Genomic DNA, 19527 nt, shown 5'->3' on the forward strand with positions numbered 1-19527 from the left:
GTGGAATATAATTGAAGTCAAAGTGAAATGTCAGCACATAGGTATACACGTCCTTGCCTGAACAAACACACAAACTCACACACAGTTTGTGTGTGCTTGACAGCGATATGATTACAGCTGTGAGCGAGGAAAGGTTGAGTCTCAAGCTCGGTTCTGTTGCTTTCGTTTTCTACAATAGCCTATATTAACTGACCCATTTTTTTAATATAGTACAAAAACATGCTTGAAAAGGGTTGTAATTCAGAAACAGGCAACTATTGACAACAAAGACCTCAACGTGTGTTTGACATACTAGAAATGATCACTAATCAGAACATGAAAGTTGTTTAAATGTGTGTACAACACTCTTCGATTTATACATCTATGTTCACAATCAAACCCCAGCATTGTGCTTTGACAGGCCAACCTTTCTGGGTTGTAGGTAAAGCTGCACGTTTGTGGTCACTTCCGACAAGGGGTTTTCATCGATGACTGATTATGTGATGTTCACTAAACTGCTTGTGTTTGCTAACAACCAGATACGCCTGGTTAGGATTTAGCTGCGATTGTCATTATTCATTCTCAAACCGTGCCTTGTGACACAACACCCTTGACCAAAACTCTAAGCCAATGACTCCCCCCCAGTCTATAACATCGGAAACTATCATATAATCCTGTAGACGGGGAATTGAGATTGGACAGTTAAACAGCTGTAGCCTAATGTATATGGACTTACCCAAATATAGCAATCCCATTCCTCCACCCGCTGTGTGTAATTACCTTTCATTTGCATCGAATATATAACCTCTCATCAACTTCATATCCCTTCGCTCTCCATCATTTATCTTCTCTATCTTAATGCCCATCTGCGGAGGAAGGGTAGGAAAGGTCAGAGGCCAGTTGATTAGCTCAGAAGACTTCTAATCTGTAATGGTCGCCCCCACAATTGTGGACTATTAAAATGAGACATTATTCCTAAATGAAATTTGGGATTTTATGACTTGTTTTATAGTGTGTGCAGTTTGATGTCTTGGATTAAACCAACTACACAGTAAAGGGATGTGATTAAACTGCTTACTGAAAGGGTGTTCTAGAGGTTTGCTGTGAGGATGGAATGGGCCTGTGCAGCTCAGGCACTGGGGCCGACAGTCATGGGTTTGTTTTTATTTTCTACCAAGATATGATTATGTGAACATCGTTGAGAAAAGTGAATTGGCCCACTAGGGAGTCATTGAGAGAAAGGCCCTAAGACCCGAGGAAAAATAATCTTCTTTCAGATACTGCTATTATCACGCAATTACCTTTATAACAGTGGAACATTTCTCACAGGAAACGTATGTAACAAGGATCCCAACACAGGAAGTGGACAGGAAGTTGGAAAATGCTGTGCATGTGTTCCAGTCAGGCCTACGTTTCCCTTGCTTCCTGAATGTCTGAATGAAAAAGGCAGCAGTTATAGAAGTCTTTTCCAGTCCCTCTGAAGTAAGGCCATTAGCATATGAAGGAGGTTGAGCCATAATTGCTCTTTTAATTGATAGAGTATAATTAGGCGTGGCAAGCTGGTACATTGAGAGCAACCCGAAGAATTTAACTGCAGGAAATGGCTTTCTTTGTTGGATCATATTTGATATGTTTGTACTTTTTCTTTTCTTTCAAAGGTGTTTAATGATGTTCTCTATGAACGATATTCTGATGAAGTACTCACTATTCTGTGAAATTCTCTTTAATAACTCGTCATTTGGAAGAGTATTAGAGCAATTTTACCACTTTTGTAAGTCAATGAGCTTTACAGAGATAGGTCATAGTTTTATTCTTTCTTAGTGGATGTGTGTGTATGTAAGCAGTTGTGTGTGTGTGTGTGTGTGTGTGTCATGATCAAGGCTCTTATTATCTCAACAGCCTGAACGATGTGTCACCACTAATCATCTCCATCAAAGGAACAGCATTTCCAGAGCTGGTGATGGTGAAAAACGTCTCAACGGTCGCAGTTAGCAGAGTAAAAGGTGGCTGTACCCATCTGTGCCCTCTCACACCTTAGATCTCACCTGTCTTTCATCGGAACATTCTCAACTGCCACTCAACCTCTGGTCGGCGTATCAACGGAGTAAAAAAAAAAAAAAAAAAAAAAAGAATGGCCAAATAAAATCTGCCGTTTACCGGATATTCAACTGCATTAGATTCCTTTGGATTTTCACACGATCGTGGAAGTATGGGATCTTTGAGAGAGGATGGACAGAGGGGAGGGGGGAAAGGGGAGGCTGGAGAAAGTGCATGTCGAGAGCACTCGGTTTCAAGAGCACTTCTTAAGCGTAAGGGCTCTTATGCCATGATGGATGTCCGTGTGATCAATTACAGTGATTTGTCATGCGCCCAGCTGCTCATTTTCATAAACGTGTTATGGAGCGAGGGCCACTGAGGGCAGTGAGTGGGATGGAGTGGCGCAGCATCGAAACACTCTTAAAGACTGGAGACGTTCTGTTGACTGAAACCATCGCCTAAGACGACCCCAAAAAGTGTCCCTGCTTCTCTAATCTTTCTACACAGTGAAAGCAAGCTGTTGCACAGATTTTGTCATCGTCTTAATAGTTCGTTTTTTGTTTTATTTTTCGTTCCTCCGTTATCGTTGCTGCTGTCGCTCCCCACCCCACCTCCTCCACACCGAGGCGAGACCGGGCGCAGTCCACCCCCGTGCTGGTTTTTTAACAAGCTGTTAGCTGCGCATCCACCTACCATCAGTCAACCCAGCGGGCCGACTCTACCCGGCTTTGATCAAACCCAGGCATGCATTAGCGACGTGTCGGACAGCCCACTGGGTTTTCATGACGGCTTGTGTAGTCAAAGAGATAGGCTACGTTTAGGAAACGTTTTCACCGATGCTCACAGGGGTGGGGGGAGGGGGGGGGGTTAATATAATCTGACAAACACACACCCACGTACGCTTTGACAACAGATTGTCTGTGTTTTTTCCTCGTCATAAGCGGAAGCATTGATTAGCCAGAAGGCTAGTGAACAGTGTCTCCAGGGAAACTGTGTCAATTATAAGCAGTCCTCCCACTTTTGATCAATTAAATTCTATCTGGCTAGGCCCACAGTGTTGTAGCCCGAGTACCACAGGCCTGCAGTGGACGCGACTAGTTTCCTCACGTTGCGATGGCTCTGATCTGTGTCATTGCTATGGTGATGAGGTGGCATTTTCTAGGCCCTGGTGCTGTTTTCAATAATTGAGGCCCTTATCTCCTCAGGTTTCTTTTACAAGATTTAAAGGGGCATGGAGACGGCCCGGGCAGACTTAATGAACCCGCATTGCTAAGTATTGGGATTGCTAGCTGAATTTAAACGTCATTAGCCTAGCATAGCAAAATGATTGGGTTTTAAAATGACTCCCTCATTAATAATACTATCGAATCTGTCGGACTTTAGAGCTGACATCTTTATTTGTCGAGCTGTAAACTTAGGTGTTTTGTAGAACCGTCAGCAAGTTATTTAATTGAAGAACCAAAGTCATCTTTGTAAATTGACTCATTTAATATGTGATGTAAGGTTATTTGCTATCAGGATGTTCTCAATACTCCTGCGAGCTTTGTGAAGACCATAACCATTCTTCTAGTAACCATGGAAACCAACTGCATTGCGATTGATGATCTTGGATGTTCAAATAGTTCATGACTGTAGATAGCTTGAAGCCAGGTCCACTATTTAAAGACTTTCACTCAAAAATAATCAGTGATCAAGGAGGAGTGATCTTCCTAATGTTACCTCAAATGTTGAACACAAGGTATACAAATACAACTGAGGAAAACTCCTTGAATTTGATTTTCTCAGCAAGGTCACTTGCATAGCCTACAATAAACTGTCTAGTTTAGTGGCTTGCAAGAAGGGTTGCCATATACAATTATTTAAAAATTAGGTGCTCTGACAAAGCTGTTTGTAAGGTGGTGAATTGATTGCATAGTTTCATGGTAGGGCAGTATGGTTAAATCACGTTACCCTGGTGTAGGTTTACTGTTGAACTGAAGAGTAATGAAAAGACCAAGTCAGTTTGCTCAAGACTTATGTGCCAATTACATTTCAATAAGATGGCAGGCGTATCCACCAATATAGAACAATAAACAGTCTTTGCACATATTGTCTTTCACCTTAATCATCCCTAAGGCTTCATCTTGAGTGTTTGTGTTTAACATTTCGCATTATTCCTGCTACCTCGACTTAATCCACTTCCTTACTCTCTATTCATCGTCTTCTGAATTGAAAGAAAAAACAAAATATTAGATACATGTTACAAAACAGCCCTGTCTTTAATAGGATCTAGTCTTGAGTGAGTCACCTGCAGCCCTTGTGGTTTTAACGACAACAACACAAACATATGAGAATACACTGTGAATCCCATATAGGGTGACAGCCCTATCCCCTTTTAAAATTCAAGTATCGTTAACCTTTTCATAGGGCTCAGTGTCTCGACTGGACACCTGGTCATCTTCCTTGATGAGAACAAGCTGTAACAGGTGTATTCTGGGGGCCTGCAGGTGTGGGACAGAGATGCTATGTCATCAATATCCTCCTATGTTCCTGTAAGCCAAGATCCTCCAGTTCTCACTATAGTTTCCCCAGATAATAATAACAATTTAAAAAAAGAGATGGGAGGTGTCGGATGTCGTCTCTGTTTGAATTGACAGATGTTGTTTTCTTCCAACAGTAGAATCTTTTGTAGAATCACCATTGATATTCGTTTTTTTAGCTTTTTTTTAAGAACCTGATTACTACAGAAAAAGACAACGTTTCCAGCATTACCAAGATACAATAGCCTGATGAACCAACAAGAAATCTCTTCTACAGCCTTACACTTGGTTTTAAGAGCTGTCCTAGCTGAATAATGACAATTTTCTCATGTAATTTTTTTCAGTGCTGCCAAATTCACTTCTTGTTATTTGCCTCTTGTAAACAAGATTCCAGCTGCCTTGAAATCTTCTCCAACAACAGTAACTCTTATGCAGTTTATTTTTGAAAGTTTTTTTTTATCCTGGCAAATGCTCAGAGTAAACAATGTGGAAACAGTCATAGAATCACCTCCCAATTCAGATTTCTAAGACAAATACTTTCCCGAATTACAGTATGTGTTCCTCTACCAGCAAGTAGGCTAGGCTACTGCTTTTCTTTCAGTCTAGGTTGAGGATGTAGACTATAGTCTAACATGGGATGTCACTGGTCTTTTAAAATAATTGTTGTCAATAAAATTAAGATCTGAATGGGCTATGCGCAGAATGTTGCACGTGTTACTAAGGTTCATTGACAGAAAAGGCCCGGGTCATAGGACTGTCTACTGGTACATGTGTCAATTAACAAAGTGTACTTACAAATGTTCCCCTGACTCCACACTGTACATCTGGGATTCCTAATTAAGATGACGTGTCACATAATTATGGCTTGTGGTTGCCAAATTAGCACTCAATTAGTGCGATCTCATCAGAGATGTGGAAACGTGGTGTTAACCTGGTGCTAATGGAATGGGAATCGCACACAAATTCACAAACGGTTGGGGAAAAGAGAGTGTTGGCTTTTTTTTTTTTTTTTTTTTTACAACGAAGGAACTACACAATCTGTCTCTATGATAGTTTTGCTTTTCAGGTACATCAGGAAGTTCCTGAAAGTTGTGTGTGGCCCATGTCATTGGAAGTTGGATCAGGGGAGAAGTCATCTCAAAGTCAGTCAACCGTGCGTCGTGATCGGAGCAGGAGACTAGCTTCAGAGCCGCTTGCTACTTAGCACAACGGTCGCTTGATTCGGATTTGAACGTAAACATAGTTTTTACGGCTTGCCTCTGGGGTAGCGGGAATAGAAAAATGTTTTTTTTCCTCTCTTTGACTGCAACAGAATCTTCACTTTTTTCAGTTTGAAATATCTCCGACTGTTTAAGGGAAAGACTAGTCAAGGACACATCAGCCCTGTGTCAATCCCCCGATTCCACCAAAGAGATAACAATTCAGTGAAGGGAGGGTGGGTGGGAGGAAGGAACGTTTGCATAATTTAAAGCGTGTAGAAATCAATTTTGCGGCATACATTACTCTGATGCTAATTAGCTGTAAATCGGCATCCCATGAAAAAGATGCATTCAGCGAGCGTCATGTGAAAGGCTCGGAGGAGTGAACGCGTTCCCTGCACCTTTGAGATAAAGTGATGTTTTCTAATGACATTCTGTTGAGACGCTTCCCCGTATCGAGCTTTGGCATGTGACCAGAAATGTACATGTTTCAAGGAGGGGAAAGGGTAGATGGTGAAGGGATCAGTTTATGTCACGCAGCAAATTAATTTTCTTTAACTGTTGGGGATCCGATGTCAGCATCCTGATCCTGAAGTCCCTCTACTGGTAGTCATGGGAACTGGGGGCTGTTTGGAAAGTGAGATGCTCTTCCTGTGTAAAACTGCTTCCTGTTTCTCTCACTTTCTCTTTATCCCGCATAGGCCACTTTCCTTGACTCTTCCCTTCTACGCACTTAGATACTGCAAATGTACAAAGTAGCAGGGTAACACACGCTCTCTCTCTTTCTTTGTAGTCGAAACACACACACACACACACACAGTTACAGCCATTTACACACACACACAAACCACCCTCGGTCAGAAGGATTGCTTACCAGTGCTTAGTTTAGTCCCGGTGCCCAGACGAAGCTTGATGTAATGGAAATTGATTGTGTTGCTTCCAGGCTACGCTGTCATGACATGTTATTTTAGTGGCACACTAAAGCAGGCTTATGTTGAAGTTTAAAGGGGTTGGGGGAGGGAGGGAACTGAAGCACAGTGACTCGGGGCATTTTCTCAGCATAGCTGGCTCTGCTTTATTTTAGAGATGCCACAACCAAAGCGCTCCAACATGAGCAAGGGACAAAATGTTGTTTTTTTCCCAGTCTCTCCAGAAAGCCTTGTACATGTTGAGTGATTACTTTTTCCAGCTATAAACACGGGCCCTAACCTTATCACAGTGCCCCAACACAGGAGTGACCTAAGGCAGCTTTAAAGTTATAATTGTTGGTTGATTTAGTAGAGTCCCAGGGTCATTGTTCTAGAAGGTGCCACAACAGCCTACTAACCCCCACCTCTCTCCTCTCCACCCCTCCCCAACAAAGACCCAACAAAGAGCTGGAGCAAATCCCATTTTCACGAAAACAAACCATACTCCTTTCTTGCACCAATCGGATTCTCCAAGGGGAGTAAATCACTGGTTTGTTTAGCTCTGTACCTATGTGTCACTAAATGGCTGAAACGAAAGAAAACACACTGCACTGGAAGAACATATGTCCCTAAACTGCTGTAAGTGACACGAGCAATGAGTCCCACTGGGTCTTTTTACGACCATGTTGAGTATCTCAGCAGATTGTTATAATATCTATCATACAGACGTTATTGGTGGAGTAAAATGTGTCGTAATATGGTCCAGTAGCAGCTCAGCAGCTACACAAAGTGGATCTTTGTTCTTCCTCTTTGGCTTGGAGAGATAACGGATAGCACTGCTAGATTTTCCCCAAGGACATATTAGTTGTGCGTTTTGTCCAGGTGAGCTGATTCTCTACCATAGTATTACAGTACTACAGTACATTACTGCAGTAATTGTAGAACTGTGCATTGGTCCATGAAGGTTACATTCCTTTTACTTGACAGAATGCCCTTTTCCATGTGTTCTCTTAGACAAGAGATTGATATATCTCTCGCTATACATGCGGTGTATATATAGTATATGTATTCTCCTTCACGTCCTCGCCCTTCCGTACAGAACCCTTCTCTGTCTCTCTCGGGCCACATTTCCTATCCTCGTTTTTTTGTCCCTGGATTGTCACCCGCTCGCCGTCTGGTGTGCGTCTTTCATTGTCACCGCAACCCAATTAAGGCTTTCCGCCACCCGACTGTACCTTTCAAAAGGTCTCTGTCCCCCGCAACAGCTTGACCGGCCAATTTGCCACAGAAGTCGGCGCCCATCGAGCGATCATTACCAGAGACGAGAGATGAAAGGAGCCTATAGGTGGTGGATTAATTACCGCCGCCTCCTGTCGCAATCCTCTGGTGCGCCGAGCAGGGCCAGACAGGTCGTGGTTAACGTTGATGGAGGTGTGGAGTCTGCCTCGCGTTCCGCTTCCCCTGCTGTGCCCGTGCCAGAGAGACCGACCGCTGGAAGCTAGGCCCAGCGGTAAGTCTCTCTGGGTCACCCAGCCCAGCGGTAAGTCTCTCTGGGTCACCAGGCCCAGCGGTAAGCCTCTCTGGGTCACCCAGCCCAGTGGTAAGTCTCTCTGGGTCACCAGGCCCAGCGGTAAGCCTCTCTGGGTCACCAGGCACTGGTGCTTGCTGTAACTTGGGACCCACTCGATGCCCTCAACATCCTGCAGCTTTGAGCACGCAACTGAGAGCCTCAAAACATCAGGCAGGTGTGGGGTCAACCAATCACATGGCGGGGAGAGAGTGGGTAACCAATCACGTGGCGGGGAGAGAGTGGGTGACTGTGACTGTGTGTCTGCTACCCATTCATGTCTGGGATCTTGTGACTCCTCGAACTTGAGGAGTTATAGCACGTGGTGTTTTGTTATGCTGGAAGGTAAACCTAGTCAGAACTCAGTGGTTCTTGAATTCAGATGCTTTCCAGTCCTACACCGAGGTCAATTAGAGTTTCCTTGCAATTACTTCTTTTAACTAAATGCCTTGAAGTCAATTCTAATTTAATTGGCAAAAGACAATTTAAATTAAATTAATCAAGGTTCTGTAAAGTAGTGGAGTGTGTTTGGATGACCTTGTCAAGGGCTATCCCTAATTACCCTATCGTGCTGTCAGCAGTGAACCTAAACTGTCCTCCCACCATGTTAACTGTGATATTTTTCACAATGCTTTAATCGTCTTTATCCATAATCAGTAACCGTTTCAATGCTTGTCCAGTTCCCTCTTCCCCCTGCTTCGTTTGGTGAGGTGGATTGAATCACTTTATGTAAATAGCATAAGATACACAGGAGTTCTGACCTGACTGTCGGACAAATAGTTTGGGCTTCTGTTTCGTATCTGGTTGGTTCCTGGTGGGCTTGTTACAGTAGATCCACATTAGCCTATTTAGCCTCCCAATAGCAAAACAAATAAAAAAGAGTCCCCAAATGTTTTTGTTCAGTTTGTGGGAGCTCTATACCTTCTTCCTGAAAGCAAGAGCTCAAACTCCCCCTTCAGGGGATGGTCAGTAGAAGCCAATATGGCCTGGGTCTTCCTTGCGACCTGCCGAACATAAAGCTCAGAGAGCTGGACTTGGTTTACCCCAATGACTTTACTGGGCCACAGTAGATCCACATTACATCCAACCACAGGCAGCATGCAGATGCAGGACTGCAGTGGCAGTACCCTGCAGGTGTTGGCCCTGGCCTGCTAACCTGCATGAACATCTGGAGAGATTCACCCCAGAGACCCCCAGGGATTATCCTGGCAGCTGGGAGGGGGGGTGGGACAGCAAAAGATAGAGAATGGGTGGAGGAGGGTTGGAGATGGTGAAGTGAGTAGAAATGGGGAGAACTAGAGGGGGGGGGGGAGGGAGACACAGTGTTTAGGAATCACTGTCAAGGTGTGTGAAGGAAAGGCGGGGGAGGCTTTTGGTCTCAGCCGCCAACCCATGATTTGATTTGACCCTTAGGTTGGCACTCGGGGCTAATATAGTACGACTTCACCCTGACCCTGCGGCCCCAGCCAGAGAAGGTCAGCTGCTGGATATAATGTCGACCTGCAGTCCTGCTCTCCAACTGCAGGGCCAATATTCAGGACAGAAAGTCAGCTGTTGCCGTAATAGCATGATGAGTGCCTTGATAGCAACTTTAAAGGCTCAGTCTTGATGACCATAGTGACTAAATAACAAGCTAATAGGGGTAAGCCCACACATGCAGACAGCGATGGCTGGTAAGGTCAGACAATCTGGACTTTCAAAGAACTTGGCTGTGGTGTGTGGTGTTTGCGATGAGACCCCCATGCTGGTTGTTGGGGTTTAGAATCTTGTTTATGTTATGAAACGTCCATTTGAGACCGTTTCATTATTTAACACGGTCATGTTCTGGTTGAGGGAAAAAACACTTTCAACAGCCTTCTGCAATTTTGAGCGTTTTTCTACTGTGGTGTGTTAAAAAGCCTCGTTGAATAATTCACCAAATCACCAGCGCTTTTGCAAAAGGTTTGCGTGTTTTGTCCTGCAAATACCAGCTAAAATTAAAATTGCTTAAAGCTGTTAGCAGTGAACATAAACAAATGGTCTAGAGCTAAGAGTCGAGCGTTGTCACAAACAGAACGCTTGATTTAACGTGATACAACGGTAAATCATCCCGTTGTGGAGCTAGAGAAACCACTTTGGGCCGATTTGCAAAGAATGTTTGGAGAGTAGCGGGCGTGTTGTTTTGGTTCGGAGGCAAGACGACAAGAGACAGTGTTGGGGTAGTTACTCAAAAAAAGTAATAGATAACACATTACTAGTTACGTTTTTTATATTACTGCTTTACTTTACTAGATTACTCACTGCTGAAAGTAACTAGTTACACTACAAGTTACATTACTTTTGGATTACTCCGTAACATCACCTGAGATGCACTTGTAATGCATTACTTTACTTTGTAACGCGTGATGAGAAAGAACACTTGGCACACTGTTAGCAAACAGATATCACGACAGTGTGGTGGTTTTGGAATGAGATGTGAGGCTGGAGGCCAGTAACTCTCCCACCAAGAGCCTCGCCGTTTTTGAGCACTTATCGCCATCGTGAGATAGATGCTTTGATTTGCTTGTCTCAAGAGGGTGCAGAGGGTTCGTGCTCGCGTTTTAGCACGTATTTAGCTCTGCAGCTGATGAGTGATCTGCTAACTAAACAAGGACGTTGCCACTTGTCCTTGGGAAATGCTCAGCCCAGCTCCAAACCATTTCATTTTTTATGCAAATAGGAAAAAAGAAAACATTCAATCTCTTAATTAAAGATTATATCAGAGGCAATTTGGTGAGGGGTAAGAATGCCGACCGAGTTGACTTCAAAGGGTCGTTTTTAGAGACGGCACAGTGAAATAATTCAGCACTGTGGATAACTAAAAAGGGGGGGGGGGAAGTTATTTGCGGGAGAAAGATTGACGTTTTTAATATCTATTGCAGCAAGTTCTCGAATTAGAACATGGCTGTGTGTCAGTAGAAGAAGCTGCGTGGTCTGTTCTGCACTTGTTTGCCTCGTTATAGACTTTATTATTGTGAAAACTGTGCATAATTAAAGCAATCATGATTAATTACAAAACAGACTTGGTTCACACATCTGCATAATTGCAACTTTCCCTAAGTTTACTTTCGCTTTGGTTTGTTGTCTTAAGATTTTGATTTTTTAGAAAGCTTAGCGAGCCAAATGCAAATTGTTTTCTTTTTTTCCCCTCAGAATTGCATGAAAAGCTCTATAGCCAAAAGGCCAACCATCTCCTCTTTAACTTTGTCCTAGTTTCTCATTTCTTTAGCTGGAGCCAAATCCTCTTAATGGAACTGATGTCGGCCATCTTGGATTGATAAAGCTGGCAGATATGGAGGGTGTTGAGAAGGCAACATGCCAAGCCTATGTTTCCTCCAGACTCTCTCTGATGTATACATAACCATGGCTCCATCGATTGCTCCTGTTTCTATTTATTGAGGCGGAAGGGGAAGTCGGGCAAGGAAAAAATCTGGGGATTTATGACGGCCTATGCTGAAGATGAATCCATTTTTTTTAATTATGGGGAAGTACATTGGTATTGCCTGTCAAACCTCTAGATTTAAGGTTTAAGCCAAATGTCTGTTTCTCTGGTCGTCTGGGGTGGGCTGCATGTGAGAGGAAACTGAGAGAATCAATAATGAATTTTCCGTCCTTTCTGCTTTTTCTGATGAAACGGGTAAAAAGGTCGTCAGGCGCGTTCCTGGTTGATCATCCAGTTTCCACTTAAGGCTTAAAACACAAGTATCCCCTCGCATCAACCATTTTCCACGTGCACTGTTGTTGTTCCTCTGATGCTATATAGACCTACCATCTATACTCTCTCTATACCATCTATACTCTCTCTATACCATCTATACTTTCTCTACATACCATCTATACTCTCTCTATACCATCTATACTCTCTCTATACCATCTATACTCTCTCTATACCATCTATACTCTCTCTATACCATCTATACTCTCTCTATACCATTTATACTCTCTCTATACCATTTATACTCTCTACATGCCATCTATACTCTCTACATGCCATCTATACTCTCTACATGCCATCTATACTCTCTACATGCCATCTATACTCTCTACATGCCATCTATACTCTTTACATGCCATCTATACTCTTTACATGCCATCTATACTCTCTACATACCATCTATACTCTCTACATACCATCTATACTCTCTACATACCATCTATACTCTCTACATACCATCTATACTCTCTCTATACCATCTATACTCTCTACATACCATCTATACTCTCTACATACCATCTATACTCTCTCTATACCATCTATACTCTCTCCATACAATCTATACTCTCTATATACCATCTATACTCTGTTCATCAGTCGCGGCATGTTAGAACTGCTGTCTGTCACCGCGTTTTCAAAGATTTTTTGCCTCAATTGCCATGCGTTTTTTAATGTTATTACACATTTCTATTCTTTATTAATTATATTAAATATGTATAAATATTATTTAACATTATATTTGCCTATAACATGTAAGAAGTTACATCTGACTTACTAGACCAAGGGGTTGGCAAACTAGCATGAATTTAATTACTTTATAACAGATGTTGCCGCTGTACAATATGCACGGTAAGTAACATTCATTGAACAGGTCACATCTGCTTGGGTTGAAAGCTCAATTGCACATTTATACCCAGATATCAAAGTATATGAGGGGGCAAAAAAAGCATGAACAAATGTGTAATCTGATCTGTGTTCATACAAAAATTATGGAATACACACACATTTTTCTTTTGAGGGAACACTTACTGGTTGAAACTTTAGAAACGCATTGCTAATGTGTTAAATACACTGTAAAGAAATGCTTTCACAATGTTCATGCCTTCCCTGATACAAAACACGTGTCATAAGTATAGTTAATTATTGATAATTGGTTGAATCAGTACTGCAGACTCAGATGAGCATTTAGAAGCAGTTAAATCACCCAAAGGAGTTCATAAAGATGCTTTACATTCCCCAGACAGTTTCTTCACCCGGTATCATGGATCACCATGTGTAAATCTAGACAAGGTTTGGCTGGTTGACATACTGGAATAGCCAGATACTGCTTAAGTTTATAATATAGTAGACTGGTGCTGGCTTAAAGTCTATAGTAGACTGGTGCTGGCCTAAAGTCTATAGGAGACTGGTGCTGGCCTAGAGTCTATAGGAGACTGGTGCTGGCCTAGAGTCTATAGGAGACTGGTGCTGAAGATTGTGAGGCGGTCAGGCTTTCCTCTCTCGGATGAATTGTCATTCTAAAAGAAGCCATCAGAAATCCACTTAATCCTGTTCTGTTCATTTGGTTCAGTTTCAGTGTTCCACAAACTCCACTTGCCGTCAATCGTCTGTGAAAAGGCAACCTGGTCTGAGATGACCTCACGGTAAACAGTGTTTGTCCTCTTGACTCCTTTGGCTAACTGCTTTCCTGGCTTTCTAAATCCAGGCTGCATCACCTGCTGTGACACTACTGCACAGTCAGGTTCTACCCTCTTTACCTCACAAACTTTCTTATTGGTTGTTTCAGTGTCAACACTGCAGGAAGAATGAATCTGCGTGGACAAGGATCCATCTTTCTTAAGAGTTCTTTACAAAATGAGGACTCTTTTTCCAATTAGCTCATGTTAAAACAAATATCTTACAAACAAAAACAAGCCAAGGAAATATGCTTGTTTACAAGCACAGCTGAACACAGTGCTAGACATTAGCCATGCAAATGTTTGCCTTTTGCTGCTGATTGAAATGATTGGTTTCGGTGCAAGCCTAGCAGCCTTGAATGAAAGCTAATCAACGCTGGGAATGTCAGACGGATACTTTCACGCACGTTAGATCGCCCCTCCCAACCCACGTCCCACTCATCACAAAGCAACACTCCCTAACAATGCACACCCACCCCCTCACCCCCCCCCCCCCCCCCCCCCCCCCCCCAACCTCTCTCCCGAGTGCTGTTTAAGCCTGCACACCGCTGCAAATATATTCTTCAAGAAACGCAAGTGGGTAATCATGCGTGGCTACGAACGGGTCGCTTTTTAATTAGGGAGGCTCGCGCTCATTATTCAGCGTTTCCTCAAAGGAGCGAGCGTTCAAGGAAAGCGCTCTGCGCATGATGAGCCACACTGCGGGAGAGATAGCTCCAATCACACTCCAAACACACCTGAAGCTGTGTTGCGTTTAATGTGCTTTGAGCCCCGCCAGCGCCGTGTTTTGGAACAAGGAGGAGCGACTATGACTATGGATGAGTCAGATAGGAAAGCGGTCGTGTTAGATAATACGTCGGGATCACAGACTGCTGCGGGTCACTAATGAGCCGACGGCGGGGGCAGGTAGAGAGGCAGGCGGGGGCGTCACAGGCTGGAGAACAGGTAAGCAACTACAGATGCCGCCAGTCCCCGTTCTGAACCTCTGATCCTTGAAGCGTGTGGTCGTTCACGCCCCTTCATTGATTTGAAAAAGAAAAGAGGGTTTGCAAGTCTGGGTCCGTAGCCCTGCACACTGTCAGCGTGTTAGGCGGGAGTAAAGTGTGCTTACAGTCGTGACAGTACAGTCCGGGAGAGGAGATGGGTGAAAGACAAATGTATCAGATGGAATTTATGTTTTTCACCACAGAAACCAGATTAAATTAGATGACATTAAAATGGCATTCACAGTGATCTGGATCTTAGGTGCAAGTTACAAACCCCGGATGGCAGACGATCAGACTGATGCACATTAGCGTTAAACAACATCAAAACATCTAAGTGCGCTGCTAGTAAGGCCAGCAAGTACCCATTCAACATCATCTGTCTGTTCTAAGAGGATGTGGAAAACACAGTGATTACGAGAAGCTGACATTCCAGGTGGAGCTAATTAGCATCACCACACTGTCCGCCAGACTCAGCTGTCAGGTCACAGTTTGCCGGCGGATGAAAGGCGAGCTACTGAGAGACTGGAAGTTCAAATCGAAACCAAATCCTGGGCTATGATGTGCTTCTTCCTTTTGAAGGTCTCTCTCTTTCTAGCCTGTTGTCAGGTCAATAGTTGATCTGAAAATCAAGGACCCGCTTGCATGCGTTTTAAGCCTGTCTTGTTCGGTCAAACCTTAGACTTTCTAACCCTAACCCTGAAATAACCTTATAGTTACAGTTGGCTATAGTTTTATGGTCAACCAATTTATATTTTTTGATTAAGATATGCCAGTTTGTGCTGCATGCGTCCGTTTATAGTATCAAAACATGATGTAAAATCGTTAATGAAAACGTATTTCCTTTTATGCGAGAGGTTTTCCCCTGATTATATCTCTCTGATCAATTATACCATGTGTGGCCCCCAAAAAGGACGCTATGAAGCCTATTCTTAGTTAAGCAAAGGCTGTCATCTTACAGAGAGTCGTTTTTACGGTGTACCTTTTACTTTGAAGGATCACTGAAGACTCTTGGCTCAGTTCCTGAGATGCAAGGCAGCCTTAAAGCAATTTCCCCATCAGCTCAATCCTGACATGAATGGATGTCCCCTGGAGAGCACTGCATCCAACCCTCTAGTGATTAGTGGGTTGGACCCATTAGCTGCACAATCTCAGACCAGGCCAGGGTTGGAAAACAACATCACACACTAAATGGACAGAATCAGTGTGAATGCAGGTTCAGACAAGTTCAGACAGGTCCAGACAGGTCCAGACAGGTCCAGACAGGTCCAGACAGGTCCAGACAGGTCCAGACAGGTCCAGACAGGTTCTAAGAAAGTGTCTGGTTGTTGATGTACAGGACATCATGTGTGCGGTGTAGAATTCCTGTTTAGTTTAGTGTGATCTGCTGATTCAGAATCCATGCTCTGCTCACGAGCGGGGGATGTTGAATTTCATTTGGATCATTTGCACCGTGGTTAAACTCATTCAAGTTTTTGCATACATGTTATTGATGGTATTTGTTAGTAAATGTTTGACAGCGTTACTAAAGCTCCCTCCTTGTGTCCTCTCTTTCCAATGATCATCCATCTTCCTCTTCACAAGACCATGCTAACAACTGGAGACATTATTAGTTTTACAGCAAGGAAGAACAGGCATGAATGACTGAATGAAGCGAGTGAGAGGGATCCAGGCGGAAGACTGTGGGGAGGGGGAGGAGGAGGGGAGAGGGTGGGAAGCTGAAATACAGAGACCAGTGTGTAGCTGGTATAGAGAGGTCATATGTATGACAGGCTCCTGACTAGTCTTGAGTTTTGGATAAACTGAGCATCAGGTGTGGATTTGATATTTTAATCAGGTGCGTCAACGCGTGGCAGATAGGAGTGTGTGGTCTTCCCCGCCCAAACCTCTGTTAACTCTTTGATACTGTACAGGGATGTGGAGAATCAGGCTGGCCTGTTGGGGACCACCTGTGGACAAGTGGTTTTACTGAACCGCGATTGGAGGGCAGTTACTACCGTCCCCCTTGGGAATGAAAGGAGATGATTTGGTCCTGGAGAGCAAGTTAAAAGGAGGAAACCAACAGGACTATGTATTTCTTTTTTTGTTCCGAAGCTGGCCTTCTCATCCATCATCATGTGATCGGTTTGAGAGCTTCCAAGGTCTTTAAGGGCTTGAGAGAGCTTCTCTTCCGTTGATTAATTGATCAGTACATTTGAAGTAGATGGGAAATCCCAATTGATTGTGATTGGCTCTATCGCGTTCCATGCCGTTGTAAAATCCAGCATAACCTTACAGGTTGTCCACCTAACATTCTTTAACATTCCATATTACTGCGCATCGAAAAAACACGGCAAAGGTGTCCATCAGGCTGTTGCGTGGCAACGATTTATGTAGGAACTATACTTTGTAGTGGCGGAAGAATGACGGTTTATTATTAAACTATTTTGTTTGTAATTGTTTTTATTTATGAAACCATATCAAATATTTGTAGTAACAGTTTTAGAAAAGCAATAAGCCCTGCGAGTCCGTGTTTTGCGCTGATTTTAGAACAGGTAAGGGGGTTTTCAACGCTTCGCGTCGTGCCTAACAACTCCCCTTACCCGTTCTAAAATCAGCGCAAAACACGGCCTCTTGGGGCTTATTGCTTAAATTTAAGATGTTACGTCTTTAAGGGTTCCAGGTATAGACAGGGGCTGGAAGAAATGCGAGGACAAGTGCCGGTCCAGCCTGAATGATTGATGTTTGTTTCATTTTACTGTCAACCTTTTAGTTTCATGGTTGCTATCGGGATGTGAATGTTCTCTCAGCAAATATGGCAAAAGGTGCTTCTCGACAACATTACCCAACCTGCCTTTAACATACAAGGCCATAATCTATTTCTCAGAGTTTTTCCCACAATACTCTTTATTAAAATACCGAGATAGCAGGAATTCTCTTATGGCACTGTAAAGAGAAGAACCAATTAGTGTGTAATAATAATGAGGTGCCCCTTAGTGCAGGTCCTTTGTTAGTCTGCGACTGCTTAATTGGGCTCGGTGTATTCCAAGGGGGGGGTCGGATGGAAAGTGTGTTCTTCAGAACGGTGATACTATCGTGACCTCTTCATCTGAAAGATCTGACACAGCAGATGGCACGGCTGAGCCAGATCAGTATAGGACAGATGTTGGGTTTTAGATTTAGTCCATGTAGTTGTATTGTCAGTGTAAAGAAAGTGTACGTTAAGATATACTTTTTAACACGTATATTTGGTTGGTCTTAAGATGTTTTGCCATGCAGTAAGGTGTTTGATTTGAGGTCTTTGCATTGCATTAAAAGTGCATAGAGAAAAAATGCTGTTTTGCACTTAAAAACTTCCCCGCTATGTACAGTAAAAGCCCCATTTAAGCAAATACTGTAAGTGATTGCGGTAGCTTTTGCAAACACCCTCCAACCTATAATCCATGTTCACTCCTATTGCACACTCATCCCAATCACTGACAGGAGCGACACACACAAGGTATCGAAGCCATTTGCTTGGTGAAATGGTTGCCGGGCAAACTTCTGAAGCACACTGATGTTTAAAGCTTTCAATGGAGGAAATCCATTGAAAGCTTTTTTACTTCCCCTCCAGCTGTCTCCTCACCTTACAGCATACAGTACACACACACACAGTACACACAGCACACACACACGAAAGCTAACATTGTCAAGCCACTCCACAAATTAAGTATGTGAACTCTGGACTAAAATGGAATGTTGAAATTAATATTACTGTTGTTTTTCTTGGTGTTGTTTTTGTTTTTTAACAGCCCCATTGACAGACAAGCCCCCAAAGATTCTCTATCCATCAGAGGACAAAATGAGCACCATGGAGATGACAATAGGTAAGACCAGTTTTATGTTTGAATGTACACATTTCCCCACACACACGGATTAGCTTCCTCTGAGGTCATTCAAGCCAGCTTGTCGGACTGTTGTAGAAGACAATCCCCAGTGGGAGGCTGGGTGTGAAAGCACACTCATCTCTTGACACCATCACATGCAGTTCACTACCATCACATGCAGTTCGCTACCATCACATGCAGTTCGCTACCATCACATGCAGTTCACTACCATCACATGCAGTTCGCTACCATCACATGCAGTTAGCTACCATCACATGCAGTTAGCTACCATCACATGCAGTTAGCTACCATCACATGCAGTTAGCTACCATCACATGCAGTTAGCTACCATCACATGCAGTTAGCTACCATCACATGCAGTTCGCTACCATCACATGCAGTTCGCTACCATCACATGCAGTTCGCTACCATCACATGCAGTTCGCTACCATCACCATGCAGTTCGCTACCATCACCATGCAGTTCGCTACCGTCACCATGCAGTTCGCTACCATCACATGCAGTTCGCTACCATCACATGCAGTTCGCTACCATCACATGCAGTTCGCTACCGTCACCATGCAGTTAGCTACCGTCACCATGCAGTTAGCTACCGTCACCATGCAGTTAGCTACCATCACATGCAGTTAGCTACCGTCACCATGCAGTTAGCTACCGTCACCATGCAGTTAGCTACCGTCACCATGCAGTTAGCTACCGTCACCATGCAGTTAGCTACCATCACATGCAGTTAGCTACCATCACCATGCAGTTCGCTACCATCACATGCAGTTAGTTACCATCACCATGTAGTTAGCTACCATCACCATGCAGTTAGCTACCATCACATGCAGTTAGCTACATTCCCAGTGAGGTTTCTGGTCTTGGTGTCGAATGGCTTTTAAAGTGACCTCCCTTGAATGGACTTTGACGTCAAAGGGACTTTTTTTTCTCTCTCTGAATTTACCGGAGGGAAACAATAACGCTGGATGAGAAAAGAAATGTAGAGTGAAAGTATCAGTTAAATTGTACAGACCCTTTGGTGCTAGCGGTTCTTGGGGGGGAACAGTCAGACGAGGCT

At 43.5% G+C, this 19527-nt stretch overlaps 1 protein-coding gene across 1 annotated transcript in view; it reads left to right on the top strand.

The window, feature by feature from the left end:
• The window catches only part of LOC146260661 (interleukin-1 receptor accessory protein-like 1), a 149924-nt gene that overhangs the window by 70724 nt on the left and 59673 nt on the right, over nucleotides 1–19527 (top strand). Inside the window, exon 6 of the mRNA XM_084668460.1 lies at nucleotides 18372–18446. Within this exon, the coding sequence (XP_084524586.1) occupies nucleotides 18372–18446 (75 nt within the window). The remainder of the gene's footprint in view (nucleotides 1–18371; nucleotides 18447–19527) is intronic.

This window comes from Hypomesus nipponensis, chromosome 12 (assembly GCF_054491055.1).
Source record: "Hypomesus nipponensis isolate SF chromosome 12, ASM5449105v1, whole genome shotgun sequence".
In the NCBI taxonomy this organism is placed as follows: Eukaryota; Metazoa; Chordata; class Actinopteri; order Osmeriformes; family Osmeridae; genus Hypomesus; species Hypomesus nipponensis.